Source organism: Lytechinus variegatus, chromosome 17 (assembly GCF_018143015.1).
Source record: "Lytechinus variegatus isolate NC3 chromosome 17, Lvar_3.0, whole genome shotgun sequence".
Classification (NCBI taxonomy): Eukaryota; Metazoa; Echinodermata; class Echinoidea; order Temnopleuroida; family Toxopneustidae; genus Lytechinus; species Lytechinus variegatus.
Window position 1 is genome coordinate 2,897,073 of NC_054756.1, and position 15,634 is coordinate 2,912,706.

General features: G+C 35.2%; 1 protein-coding gene across 1 annotated transcript in view; it reads left to right on the forward strand.

The window, feature by feature from the left end:
• The first annotated feature begins 4,440 nt into the window (after nt 1-4,440).
• LOC121430688 overlaps nt 4,441-15,634 on the forward strand; it is a 42,030-nt gene continuing 30,836 nt past the window's right edge. Inside the window, exons 1-4 of the mRNA XM_041628033.1 lie at nt 4,441-4,656; nt 6,009-6,256; nt 7,481-7,566; nt 8,306-8,425. Of these exons, the coding sequence (XP_041483967.1) occupies nt 6,028-6,256; nt 7,481-7,566; nt 8,306-8,425 (435 nt within the window). The 5' untranslated portion in view covers nt 4,441-4,656; nt 6,009-6,027. The remainder of the gene's footprint in view (nt 4,657-6,008; nt 6,257-7,480; nt 7,567-8,305; nt 8,426-15,634) is intronic.

A 15,634-nucleotide genomic window follows, 5' to 3' on the forward strand; every position in this document is an offset into this window, starting at 1 on the left:
TTGTCCATTGATATACAAAAGGTACAGTGAAAACCATTTTCAATTTTCTGAGAAAATGACATTTTATTGATTTTTTACCATTCGCTATGTAGGAATGCTGCTCGCATATGACGTCACAAATCAAGTAATTGAAATTCTAATAACTTTTTAATTATTTGAAGAATTTTTCTTTAACCTCCGGCAATATTTTTTATCATTTTTTCTGCTATTTTTACAATAAAGTTTTTGTCAGGGTGAACTTCCCCTTTAAATTTAATATATTTGTTATTATAACAAGTCTTTATGACAACGGTACCCAGGAGTCATTTATTGTTCAATAATTAAACTTGCCTCCCTTATGACTGTCTGTCGTGCAACTATGCTAAATGCTTTAGGTTTTCTATTTATTGTTGTATGCCAAATGAAGTTATTTTTATTGACTTGCAAATTTGGATTGAGTTAGTTTATTCATATTTATTCTATTCTCTTTAGTCAGGTTTAGTGGGGACTAATTCCAGAAATAAATATTGACACAATAAATCCAAGGTTTCTAATTTAGGATCCGTGATATTCTGCTACCTCCCTCTTTGAGATTTTTTCATTTGTTTTTCTTTTGCTTTTATTGATTATTTGTTCCAGTGATTATTCATTTTTTCTTCCTCTCCCCTTTTGATCTATAACTGCACGTTATATACCTTATCGTGGCTGGGCTGTTAAAACCTTATAGTGGCAATTGCTGGTGCGAGTGAAAACATTCTCTTGATAACTGTCAAGAACTCTTTCTAGGCAAAGGAAGGCTGCTACCAATGTTGTCACTCTGAAATCATGCTTATTCTGAGCTGTTATCGAAATATTTGAATTTAAGAATAAGGTTTTAACAGCCCATAGATGATATGTCTATTCGTTATTTCTTCCTGTCTATCTACATCTTTGTCTTTCTGTAATTTGATTGATCTATCCATCAAACTGAATTTATTTTATTGTTCTTCATAAATCTAATTGTCCTATTTATCTTTCTATCTGTCTATCTTTCTATCTATCTACCTACCTATCTATCTATCTATCTATATCTATCTCTGTCTTTTTTCTCATGCATGTAGACAATTCTATTATCTCTTTATTTTATTGACCATTTTATCTCCAATTTTCTACCTACCTTCCAACCTACCTACCTACCTACATGTACCTACCTACCTTTTATGTATGCATTTGTTGCCATTTAATTTTTTTTTTTTTTTGGGGGGGGGGGGAATTTTGAATTTATATATTACCAAATATCACTGTCAAATACAATTGCAAGGAATAGTACATCACATATAAACATCACACATAAACAAAACATATAAACAAAACTTTTAATATCCATTTTCAGACTATACTTTTCTGAATCATTACCACTTGCCATTTCATATCTCCCGTTTCATTCAATGACCACACAGAAGCGTTGTTAGCGCTAACAGTGCACTAACAGAGGCCCTGTTACAACCGGTGATGTAGCGGTGATACACAATGTTACAACAATGCATTGCTTAACATTGAAATAAGGGTTTTGACTTCACAAGATGTGACTGGACTTATTGTTAGAGCTCTGTTTGGCTAACAACGTTTTTGTGCGGTCAGCACAGGAAGATAAATTCACTTTGCCTTTCCCTTATATTCTATATGGTGATTCTGCCTCTTGTTACTGTGAAAATATATTAATTGCCCCCCTCCCCTTCAAGAAAGTAAAAGTATATGGCCAAGTTATTTCCACATCCGTAACCAGGGACCTGTGACACATAGAATAGTGACCGTTTCTAAGATTGATTGTACATTGTAATAAATGCAATCAATTGTAAGAAAAATTGTTCTGCAATCAATTTGCTAGGGTTTTTAAACCCCCATGAAACAAAGCTTGAAGGGGGTATATAGGAATCAGTGTACGGCCAGGTGGGCGGTCTGTCGGTCAGTCCGTTGCAAATCTTGCGAATCGAACTACTTTCTCAGATTTTAACCAACTCTCATGAAAATTGGAACACATTGGTGTTGGAGTGAAGATGTGCAAGACTAATTTTTCGCATATTTTGTAAATCATGTTGCCATGGTAACGATATATATTTTGGCAAAAATAAGGTATTATCTTGCAGTTCCCTCAGTTTCTAACCAATTCTCATGAAATCTGGCACCCATATTGGTAATGATGTAAAGGTGGGCAAGACATATTTTTTTTCATGTGTTGGAAACGGTTGTCAGTGTAACGGCATAGGGCAGGGGTATTAATCACCTTCACAGATAGTTCTAGTTGTAATGAGGCTCTGGGGGGCGTTTCATGAAAGGACTTGTCGGACGTTTTATCCAACAAGTCCCATTTTTTCTGACAGTTACCATAGGAACAGTGCCTATCAGCCAATCAAAATCATGGAAAGATGTCAGATCTGACAACTTGTCGGATGAAAATATTGATGAAACGCTCCCCTGGTATATAAAAGGTGTAATTGTTTGAGAGATAGATTCAAAGAATTGTGCACAACATCATATCAATACCACAGTTTTCTCCCCATGAGTGGATTTTTTTTCTTTTTTAAAGATATTCAAGCATTTATATTAATCTTTATTTATTTAAATGTGATTGTACACGTCATTTTTCCAGAAGGATGTACATTTGTTTTGCTTCATAGCACACTGATATTTATGAGCAGAAATCATAAATAATTGTCAAATAAAATATTCAGTTTCTTCATGTCGATGAAACCTGTACATTGATATGAATGTAATCAAAGTTTGTACATAGTAATACAACAAATCTTGTATATCTTGCATATAGATTTTTGTATTTTCTTGTACGATAATTCTTCTGTATTTTTTTTTATTTATGACGTCTTTAGACCTCTGCCATTTCAGGATTAGTTTGTTTTGTGATAATATGTGGTATTTTCAGTTTCTGTATGTCCAACTCGAAATTAAGAGACCTTTCTCTAATAACTCTTCTGCATGTATTGTTGATACAAAAAGTAATATAGGAATGGTCAGATATCTCAAGATTCTTTCCCAGAGCTTGCCAGTAAAAAAAAAGATTGTATACTCTTATCAAAACATGTGCGCATCTTAGAGAGTTTAATAGAAAATCATACTTAAAAAAACCAATGTCATTCTGCTTATTTACAATTTCTTTATTTTGTTCTACAAATTTCAGCAGTTTCAAAGATTTGCACTCCACTGTGGCAATATCCATTTATTGTGATAGAAAATGTTAAAATGTGTATTAATAGCCCCCCCCCCCCTTTGAAGAAGACAGTGTTGAATGTACTCCAACTCGAGTAATATGGTATAGCTAAGTAAGCTAACATGACTAAAACAAAATAAGTGATAATAGAAAGTCGTTTTATTGCCTCGAGTTTTTCTGTGCTCAACCTTCAAATTTCAAACTAGTGGAAGGGTCAAAATCAAAGTTACATTGCAAGATCAAGTAGCTAGTATAATTTATCAAATTGTAACCTGTTCTTTTGTTGTATCAACCTTTAATTTCTGTCGTATAAGTATCGTTTCTTATATGGTTCTTTTTTATCCATCCCATCTTCTATTTATTTTGTGAATATTGCAAAGTCTATCAAACATCCATGGAGGAGGCAGTGTATTTATATTTTGTAAAGTCTCTAAACATGGATTTGATAGTCTTCAAATATATTCCTATGATCTCGTGCATAAAATTGAAAAGTTTTTGCATTGTGTTACTTTTAGATGTTGGAAATTATGTAAAGAGAGCGAGAGGGTGGGAGAGGGATAGAGAGAGAGGGAGGGGGGGGGGGGTAGGGAGGTAGGCAAAGTGAGGGAGGGATGTGTGAGAGAGAGAAAACAAGGTTTGGGAGGAGAGGGTGCTAGAGGCAGATTGGAGATCGGTTTGACCAAGTTGAAGGATAAAGAGGGAGAGTTGATAAAGACGATATTGAGGACTCTCGTGATAGAAGGGGGGGGGGGGGGGGTAAAGAGGGGGAGGTTTAGAGCTAAAGGCGGACATCTGTACGCCATTGCGAGAGAGTGAAGACGAAGAAATGCATTTTCACGAAGTCAAATTACTGTTTCATCACAGATTGTATTACAATCTTCTAAATAAAAATGAATATATCTTCAAAAGAAGAACAGAAAGAAAAGCGGGACAAATTGCACCATAAATTGTAAATAAAAAACGAGAAGGACACATTTCGATACTTATACGATAGCCACGCACGGGGGGGGGGTGCGAGCCAATCGGGAAACATCGGGGCTGTCATGACTTGGAACAATGAAATATAATCAATAGTCCTACTCGCCCCTCTCAAAAGTCCTCACAACAAGTAGAACTTTCGACGAGAAATCGATAAAACTCGATCCATCCCTCCCATTCTATAAGATGGAACACGGCCAATATTCCTCTTCTTTCCCAACAAAATTATCGATTTGTAATTTCAAAGGCGGGGACAGCGGGGATCAATATTTCCTGCGATGCCAACCAAAAGGTTCGCCATTTTCTTACGACTTACAAAAAACTTCAGTACTTTACCGTAGTACCCGTGTAGCAAGAGGCTTTATTTCTCCAAACTTAGTTTGCAATACTACAAGTGAACACGAGAGTGGTTGCAATGCCTTCATTTTGACCAAAATATCGAGGTTAATGGAGACATGATACTGGTGGTATCATTCGAGAATTCATTTTGAAATGAGGTGAGTGAGAAAAGGAATCCACATCGGTTAGTATAAATTGCGACTGCAGGCTTTTCTTTATCTTGGTATGATTATATAAGATCAGATCTTGACAGATACCTCATTAGGTCTCATACTATTTCGAAATAGGCCTACTTGACTAGACATGCTAGATGGATAATCTAATACGGTTTTACGGGATACAATAATCAGATCTTCCTAAATGGAAACAAAATATATTAAATTAAGATAACAACAAACACATTATTGCTATCCATTCTGAGTAAACTTCCTAAAGTTTTACTAAATCATCTATTTAACGAGTTTCTTGATGCTAGATAATCATATAAGATAATTGGCCTATTTAATTTTTACCTTTTTAAAATCTATTTCATTCGCTTAATTTTATTATATGTTCCATTGCTCTCTATTTTGTAGACATTGTGGTCCATATGCACTTTGTAAGAATTTGGTCAATCTTTTAAGTTTTTGTTCCCACCGCCAATGACAGTATTTTTATTAGAACATGAAGAATGAGATTATACCTACGTCGAAGTATTTTGTATTTGTATGGATTTTGTATGTATAACTTGCAATTTGCTTTAATTGTTGTTTTTTGGATAGAAACGAGGAAAATAAGCTTTGATCTTTAACATATGAATTTCAAATATTCATATATTTTTAGAATTGAATTCACTGGCGACCGGAAACCACCTAAACCTTTTATCGCAGATTGTCAATGCTATGATTTGGCAGTAGATCAAATTCAGTTGTGGAGATTTAATAACAACACAACAGCAATAGAAAACAAACAATAATAGAATTTGAATTCTCCTGAATAAACACAATATTATGCTGGCAACGAAGTAATCACGATTTTACGTTTGCTATTTTGTTAAAAAAAATACTGATTAAGGATATGAATGCAGGAGAAAAATGATTAAATCAAATTAAAGTAAACTCGCTTATTTTTTTCCAATCAAATAATATTCAAAGGCTACTTCAGTAACGATGTAACGTTCTTATACTTCATTATTTCAATACTCATTTTATCCATAGTTATTTCTTCTTCCATCCTATATCACTTAATTATATTGTTGTTAGTTTGTACATTCAAGCAGTGTATTCTATTCTTTTTTGTGCGTTCATGTCATTGATTAGTTTTAGGTATTTTTTGTTTTATTGTTTTTTGGGTTTTTTTTTGCTAGTTTTAAAGATATTACATGTACACACTGAATACTATTTAGTCATGTTCTTAAAATCATTGATTTGCATTTTTAGAATGTGAAATCACATTTGTAAGACAAAATGTATGTGCAGAAAGAAAGGCGAATAAATATCTTATCTTATCTACTCTTTTCAATCCTATAAAGATACTCACACTGAAAAAACATGTTTCCGACGAAGTTTATTTCTTCCCCTACTGCCCTTCTCGTTCTCGCCTTCGTCTACGCCGAGTTCGTCGTCATCGCTCAGGCGCAGATCGGTTCGGTAACAGTCAGTTGCGACGGTGGCGATGTCGCACTCGGAATGGGAGATTATTTCATCGAAGACAGTCAGATTAGTGCCTATCACGCCTACGCTGCTGGACCTGCCGCAAGTGGAAGAATTGTTTCAAGCGGTAAGTTGCTTTCCTTTCTTTCTTTCTTTCTTTCTTTCTACCTTCCTTCTTTCTTTCTTTCTTTCTACCTTCCGTCCTTCCTTTCTTTCTTCCTTCCTTCCTCATTCTTTCTCTATTTTTCTTTCTTTCTTTCTTTCTTTCTTCCTTCCTTCCTTCTTCCTTCCTCATTCTTAATGGGCCTCTTTCTTTCTTTCTTTCTTTCTCTCTCTCATTCTCTCTCTCTCTCTCTTTCTTTCTTTCTTTCTTTCTTTCTTTCTTTCTTTCTTCCTTCTTTCCTTCCTTCCTTCATTCCTTCCTTCCTTCCTTCCTCATTCTTTCTTTCTTTCTCTCTCTCATTCTCTCTCTCTCTCTCTTTCTTTCTTTCTTTCTTTCTTTCTCTCTTTCTTTCTTTCTTTCTTTCTTTCTCTCTCTCTCTCTCTCTGTCTCTCTCTCTCTCTCTTTCTTTCTTTCTTTCTTTCTTCCTTCCTTCCTTCCTTCCTTCCTCATTCTTTCTTTCTTTCTTCCTTCCTTCCTTCTTCCTTCCTTCCTTCCTTCCTTCCTCATTCTTTCTTTTTTTCTTTTTTTCTCTCTCTCTCTCTTCCCTCTTTTCTTTTTCTTTTTTGCTATTTTCCTGGCTCTTTCAACTTCTTCATAATTTCGTTAAACATTCTAAATCGTTTTAGCCCCCGGGGGGGGGGGGGCATTCGACCAAAAAAGTGGTAGGGTTGTGCCGCTGGCGAGACAAAAAAAGGAGGGTCCTCGGAACGGGCTTCGGAATTACAAATGTTTGTGAAATCGGGGGTCCTTGGAACGGATCACCAGCGTGTGAATGCGTATGCATCCTATGGTACGGGCATATGTGCATGCAGCTCGCGCAGAGGCGATGGTCGGACAGCGCTCTGCGGCCGCTTTTCACCCAAAGTCCAGCTTATCGTGGCAGATTAATGCGACCGGAACGGCGTAACGAAAAATATGCGAAGCTTTGGAGCGGATTTCTTTCTCCTTTTTTTCTTGATAAGAAGAAGATGCCATGCTTTGGAGCGGCTTTCTTTATTCTTTTTCTCAATGAGACACAAATGCTATGCCTTGGAACGGAAATTGGAGTGCAAAAATGGGGGTCCCTTCCGCGGCACATACCCACTATGCATTATATACTGAATGCCCCCCCCCGGGGGGGGGGTTAGCATTCAACAAGTGCAGGTTTACAGGCTAATTGATAATTAAATCACTGTCTATATTTTTCAGATAACACGCTGTATTGGGCAGGTAAGACAAGTGATAGTTACAAGTGGTTCCAGGTGGACCTTCTCGCTCACACAGTTATTACAGGGGTAAGTCTGAAGATTATTTGTTTACTTTTTATTCATTCTATTGACACAAAATTAAATATTTATGCTCTTACTATAAATTCGATTTTGCTATTGCGGAGGCAAGAAATTATTGTATTCAATCGTTTGTTTTCTCTTCTAGTTGAGCTTTGAGAAGTGTCGTAATGTTTAATGTTGACAGGATATGTACCCTTCACAGTCTAAAGATGCAAATGGTGTAAACATTTAAAGTTACAGACAACTTATAATTTGTCTAAAATCAAGAAATGTTCGCTCGTGCCTATCATTAATTATTCAATTGCTTGTTTGATTGATTTTCAATATCATTGTCAACATTGCATAACATGTGTCATTGGTATAATCGTTGAGATATAAATGAGTGGATCCTCATAAGCTCTAAGAGCTTGAGAGTGATGTCTAAAAAATACATAAATGGCTACAAGAATACAATTAACGATGCGAACATGAAATTAAAGGACAGAAGGAGAGATAGAAAGAAATAGTGAGGGGTTGTGAGAAATAGATGTGGTAGGAGAAATTGAATAGAGAAACAGGAACAGTACTAGCACTATATAAATAAAAAAAAATGATGCCCTGAAGACGATTATACAATAAGTATACCAAAAATAGGCCTATATAGAATATGACAGTTTAAGATTTTGAACTTCCAAGGTTGAACTCATTTCGTTTTATGTCGTGATCGTAATAAAGTGCATTGCCCTTTGACATCTCTTTGACCCAGCTCGTAATGGAAGGAAGAATGGACGATGGTGAAACTTCAAAACGAGTTCTGACTTATTCCATTGAATACAGCAGTGACGGTAGTACCTTTGTCGATTATGAAGAAAGCGGTTCAACTGTGGTAATTATTCACTATTCACTTACTTCATGGGCGGAAAACCAAGAATAGTAGAGCGGATTAGCCGAACAATTGTGCAAATTTTGACTAAAGCATGAAACTTTCACAAGTATTAGTATATGCCGTAAGATTTATTTTAAAGATGGGAGGTAAATTTCAAAATGTTTTTTTCGGCCGTTGCCATGGCAACGGATTAATTTCTCAAAAATGACATACATTCCCAAGTAAATGGTAAATAAACATGATATAGATGAATAAAATGATAATTTTCAAGCTTCCAATTGAATGTATATAAAATTTAGAAACATTCAAAATCAACAAGATAGTTCCAATTTGTCCGTTGCCATGGCAACGGCTTGTTTTTCCCCAGAAAAATAAAAAATTGATTAAAAAAAGTTGTAGAATGTGATTTATCTTATATTTCCCCTAATTTTACCGTGTTAAACAAAGATATTTTGGTTGCTAGATGTATAAATCATATCTCAAGCCATTGCCATAGCAACCAAATAACAACTAATTTACAAAAATAACATGGTTGACAAGACAATGAATGGGCAGGTGGAAAAATCAACTGGAATTGACTTAATCTGTATGCTTAAGTTTTGACCCCATCATTTGAACCAAAAATGCAGAAAGTGTTCTGCAGGAGTTCTTTATAAAGATAAAACTTTATGCTTCCTTGGTAACGCTTGAATTAAAAAAAAGCATTGTTGAGCCATAGCAACGGCTCATTTATTTAAGAAAAGTACTAGTTTTGATTAGAAAAGGGACTGTGTACTCTGATTTTTCTTCCATTTCTCCTAATTTTGTAGTAAGAATCGATATGTTTGCTGTTAACATACAAATAATATATGAAGCCATTGCCATGGCAACCAAATTACATCTAATTTTAAAAAATAACATGGTTGACAACACAATGGACAGGTGAAAAATACAATTAGAATTGACTTAATCTGTATGCTTAAGATTTGAACCCATCATTTGAACATGAAGTACAGAATGTGTTCTGCAGGAGTTCTTTATAAAGATAAAACTTTATGTTGCCTTGGTAAAAATGTTGCAAAGGGCCTGTTGCCATGGTAACAGCTTATTTCCATGTAGAAAGGTAAAACTATTGATAAGAATGTAGAATACAGACACATATGATTATCTTTCCATTTTCAATAATTTTAAGGTACTAATCGAATTATGTTGGTGACTAGATTTATAAATATATCATCTAAAGCCATTGCCATGGCAACCAGATAACATCTATTTTGTAAAAAACAACATGGATGACAAAGGTATGGACACGTGAAAAATACGATGAAATTTCACCTAATGTGCATGCAAGGTTTGACCTCAATCTAGGGGAAACAATACAATGAGTGTTCTGCATGAACTAATTAGAATGATAAACATTGATGATGCCTTGGTAATACTTGAATTCAATGATGAATATCAACGTTGCAAATGATCCGTTGCCATAGCACCTATTCATTTTCCCAAGAAAAGTACCAGTTTTTATTAGAAAAACTGCAGTGGTCTGATGTGTCCAAGACCTGGAGACGGCTTCCAAAATTGGAGTTTGAAATGGCTGTTGATATATAAATGGACATAGCTCACTTCATATCCGTCTGGGATTATTATATCATTTGGTATTTAGACCATGGTTTCAATGGTCAGGTAATACACTATGACAAGTTAGACGGACAGTAAGTTGTCCAGTATATTAAAAGAAATCCAAGATGGCTTTGAAAATGGAGTCTAGAATTGCTGTTGCTGCATTAAAAAACGTAGTTTGTTTAACATCCTGGAATAAGTTTATGCCATAGCAAAATGTGTCAAACTATACATAAGGACAAGTTACAAGTCAGTGGTCAAGTATGTCCAAAAATCCAAGGTGGCTTCCAAAAATGGAACATAGAATAGCCCGTTACTCACAAAGGGACATATTTTGTGTAATATCTACGAAGGGCATATTATTTTTACATCTAAACCATGGTTTTAAAAGTCAGTAAATACATCATGTACATTGGAACAAGTTATAAGGACAGTTGGTAATCCAGTATGTTCCAACATCCAAGATGGCTTAAAGCAATCGGAGTCTATTAAATTGGAGTCTGTTGCTTAAATAATGACATAGTTCATTTCAAATCCTCCAAGGAAAACTGATTTTGGTGTTCACACTTTGGTTTCAAGTTTTAAAAGATACATTTAGAATTGTTACAATGATATGAAAGCCTTTGATAAGGTCCCACACCAAAGACTTTTAGCCAAAGTTGAGGGATTTGGCATATCTAAGCTCATATGCGAGTGGGTCAGGTCATTTCTTGTTGGTCGACAGCACCGTGTTTGTGTGAATGGTGTGTTCTCTGACTGGGCTGATGTAACCAGCGGAATACCGCAAGGGAGTGTCCTCGGACCCCTGCTTTTTGTAATGTACATTAATGATCTACCAGATCAGATATTGTCAAGTACTGTTCATTTATTTGCAGATGACACCAAGTTATACAAGCATGTAAAAAATGACAAAGATGCTGAGTTATTACAAGCGGACTTAGATCGTCTAGTTTCATGGTCAGACAAGTGGCTATTAAAGTTCCATCCGGATAAATGTTGTGTACTTACAATAGGTAAAAGAAATGATGATTTCAATGACTATACAATGACACATGATAATGCCTCACATAATCTATCACAAGTTGAAACTAGTAAAGATTTAGGAGTGATTGTTGACACAAAGCTTAGTTTTGACCAGCACTTTCAGTCAAAGTCAAATAAAGCCAATAGGCTAATGAATCTTATTAGGAGAACATTTGTTTATCTTCACAAGGAGAACTTCTTGCTTCTATACAAAGCATTGATTAGACCTCATTTGGAGTATGCTCATGCAGTATGGAGTCCATACTTAAAGAAACATATTCAAGAAATAGAAAATGTACAAAGAAGGGCCACTAAGTTGGTACCTGAGGTTAAGAACCTCCCATATGAACAAAGATTGATTCAACTAAAACTTCCTACATTAGCTTATCGCCGTGCGCGAGGAGACATGATCGAAACATACAAGTTATTTCACAGGTATGACCAGGAAGTAGTGCCAGATTTGGGACAGGTGCAGGGGTCTACCAGGGGTCATGATAAAAAATTGTACATTCCGAGGTCAGTAACTGAGAAACGTAAGAATTCCTTTTACATAAGAATGAGGAAACCTTGGAATAGCCTAAGTAACGATTTAGTAAATGCACCCAGTGTCCACAGCTTCGAGAATGGATTGGATAAGTATTGGAGATGTGAACCTGTGAAGTTCAAGTTTGATGCTGACCCACCAGGACATGACCCGGCCAATCTAAAAAGGAGACAGAATTTGGAACTGAATGTAGTCTTAGACTGTGTTCAGAAGCATCCATAGGTATAGGTATATCCATTTGTCGATTTGCCTAAAAATCCCAGAGGGTTTTCCAAAATGGCATCTAAAATGACTTCTATCACTAAAAAATTATCATAAAACCTGTGAGAAACAATTTTGTTGTGTACACTGTGGTATGAAGGGTCCACTATAACATTAGGACAAGTAACAAAGATGGTTAGTTTTCAATTTTTTTCCAAAATCCAAGGTAGATTCTCACAAGTGGATATCATATCCACTTCAAAGTAGCAGTCGCCATTTTAGAACCCATTTATGGAAGCCATCTTGGATTTTCACACAAAATGGACAATTATACACCATTGTAACCAGTCCCAACGTATCGTTTGATCCTTGAAATCCTAGTGTAGACACCAAAACAACATTCCAAGGTGTATTTTTAATGTACTATGTCCACTTTTAAGTAACATTAAAACCCCCATTTTTCAAACAATCTTTGAATTTTTGGACACAATATTGACACCTGTCTGTCCATTCAACTGGACTTAATGTACAGTATTAGTTGACCCTTGAAACACGTGTAGACACCAAAATCATATCCCCAATGTGTATTATTAATGAACTATTTGTCCATTTTGAAGTAACAACAGTCAATTTAGACCCCATTAGACCCCATTTTGGATTTTTAACATATCATTCCATTGATTGTCCTTGTAACTTGTTCTAATGCATTAAAAAATGGGTTTATGATGATAATCTAGCCATCAAAATCATATTCCCCAGACAGATATTGAACAAACTATGTCCTAATTTATTTTTTGACTCTTTAAACTATAGTTTCAATACCAAAATCATATCTCACAGGTGAATATAAAAGGAGCTATTCCATTTTCAATTATCCGCTACCATTTTAGAATAGTTTTTGCAAGCCATATTGGATTTTCGAGCACACCTGACTGTCATTTTAACTTGTCCTAATATTGTTAGACTCTTGAAACCAATGATTTAGACACCAATATATCATCCTCTAGGCCAATATGAAATGAGCTATGTCCGCTTTAGGTATCAGCAACCATTATAGATTCAATTTTTTGAAGCCATCTTGGATTTTTGGACATTCCAAACCACTGGCTGTCCCTCAGTGTATTTGGCCCAATGTACTACTTGATCCTTAAAACCAATGAATAGAAACCAGGTTAAAGCCTTTTTATCAAGTAATGGATGAATTGTGGATTTTTAACCTACGGCAGCCAGTGAGGGCACCATCCTGGAATACCCTTGAGTGCTTAAATTATTTGTAACCTTTCAACCAGAAAGGGTGTTTTTTTTTATTGTATTTGACCAGTCTACTTTTCATTTAAAATAACCAGTGAGTAGATTGCACTTCCTGTTGAATAGATTCACATGTTACTTAAAAATTATCACAGTATTACAAAATTTTCTTCGTCGAAATCAGCAGTGTAATTTTGAGGGGGCGAGATATGACGTATCGAGCAAAATTTACCTTAAAATGTTCTCATCGAGCCAGCGACAGAGCAAAAATTTCCATTTTTTTTTCATTTTGGGTATATTATTTGTAAAATAACCATATTTCATCCATCTCTCTTTCACTTCCTCTTTATTTTTTTTTTGGTAATTATTTGTTTTTCTGGGGGGGGGGGGGGAGGGAGAAGGGTTGCTAAATTACCGGGAATTTTCTTGATGGAAACTTTCCATGGGAATAAACGTGACATTTCTGAGAATTTTTTTAATTTTCTGCAATTTTCAGGAATTTTAAAGAAATGATGGGAATTTTCAAAAAGTAACAATTTTCTGATATTTATATGCAAGAATGAAAAGGCGTATCCTGGCAGATGATGCTTAACAGTGCTTTGCTATCATATTTCAATCCAAGTATGCTAAAACAGTCAGACAAGGCATGATTTCAATGATCTCCATGTAAAAGTTGATTTACTGTATTTACCTTGATTTGGATATGAAGACCATGTCGACTCCTTAAATAGACTTAAGACTTTGATTTATCAACCCCTATAATCCCCTTATATATTCATATGATGAACAGCTTTAAAGCACAAATCATCCCAAGACGCTTTCTTCAAAATGGCCGCCTGCGAATACTTTGAACGAAATTGTCCAGCATCGAAATTAGAGTTTCGGGCATTTATTTGAGCCCAAAAGACTCTGATACGTATTTCGATGCCATGTATAATAAAACAAGCTGGTGCTTATCATTCAGCATTTTTATGTTCAGCGCCCTCCTATAAGGGAAAAAAGAAATAAATAAACATATTTTTATCAAAATTTGTACTTTTCTAGAGCCATTCGCAACATTGACATTCATCATTACGTTCAATCATTACCAAAACATAAGTAATTTTTGTCGTCCTAATGAAACAATGCATAACACTTAATGTAACTCTTGTTCAAAATTAAAAGAGCATGTCCAATCTTGCGCATATTAAGTTCCTTTTATTGTATTTTCCGTCTGTTCATTATTTTGTCAGCTATGTTTTCTTTTTGTTTAATTAAATGTTATGTTATTGCAATATTAATACCTTAATATGTTATTTATACATTTAACAAAAAAATGTACGTGTATGTTTGGCACGTGTATGTTTGCCAACCTTAGTGGAAATAAATTAAAAATAACAATCCTTTAGGTATTTTTAAGTCAAAGATGGTCTTTTCTGGGGAAAAAATGTTCCATTGCATTGGCAACCGAACACACATTTGCAAACATTGATATCATTAAGTTCAACCAATACCAAGGCAGCCTCAGTTTTATTATGCTATTGTACTCATGCAGAACACTCACTGTAATTTTTGTTCAAAACTTAATGACTGGTCAAGCATTAAGTATTTTATTCATAAAATACATCTTAATTGATTGCCAAGGCAATGGCTGAAGATGTTATGTACATATTAACAGCAAACATATATGCTTAGCACCCTAAAATTAGGGGAAATGAAAGAAAAATAAGATTTTACCACGTTTTTGTCTCACCTGCGAAGCAGAGTGAGACTAAAGGCGCCGCTTTTCCGACGGCGGCGGCGGCGGCGTCAACATCAAATCTTAACCTGAGGTTAAGTTTTTGAAATGACATCATAACTTAGAAAGTATATGGACCTAGTTCATGAAACTTGGCCATAAGGTTAATCAAGTATTACTGAACATCCTATTAGAGTTTCATGTCACATGACCAAGGTCAAAGGTTATTTAGGGTCAATGAACTTAGACCATGTTGGAGGAATCAACATCGAAATCTTAACCTGAGGTTAAGTTTTTGAAATGTCATCATAACTTAGAAAATATATAGACCTAGTTCATGAAACTTAGACATAAGGTTAATCAAGTATCACTGAACATCCTGCATGAGTTTCACGTCACATGACCAAGGTCAAAGGTCATTTAGGGTCAATGAACTTTGGCCGAATTGGGGATATCTGTTGAATTCCCATCATAACTTTGAAAGTTTATGGATCTGATTCATGAAACTTGGACATAATAGTAATCAAGCATCACTGAATATTTTGTGCAAATTTCAGGTCTCATGATTAAGGTCAAAGGTCATTTAGGGTCAATGAACTTTGGCCGAATCGGGGGTATCTGTTGAATTACCATCATAACTTTGAAAGTTTATTAGTCTAGTTCATTAAACTTGGACATATGAGTAATCAAATATCACTGAACATCCTGTGCGCATTTCAGGTCACATGACCAAGGTCAAAGGTCAATGAACTTTGGCCGAATTGGGTGTATCTGTTGAATTACCATCATAACTTTGAAAGTTTATGGATCTGATTCATGAAACTTGTACATAAGAGTAATCAAGTATCACTGAACATCCTGTGCGAGTTTCAGGTCA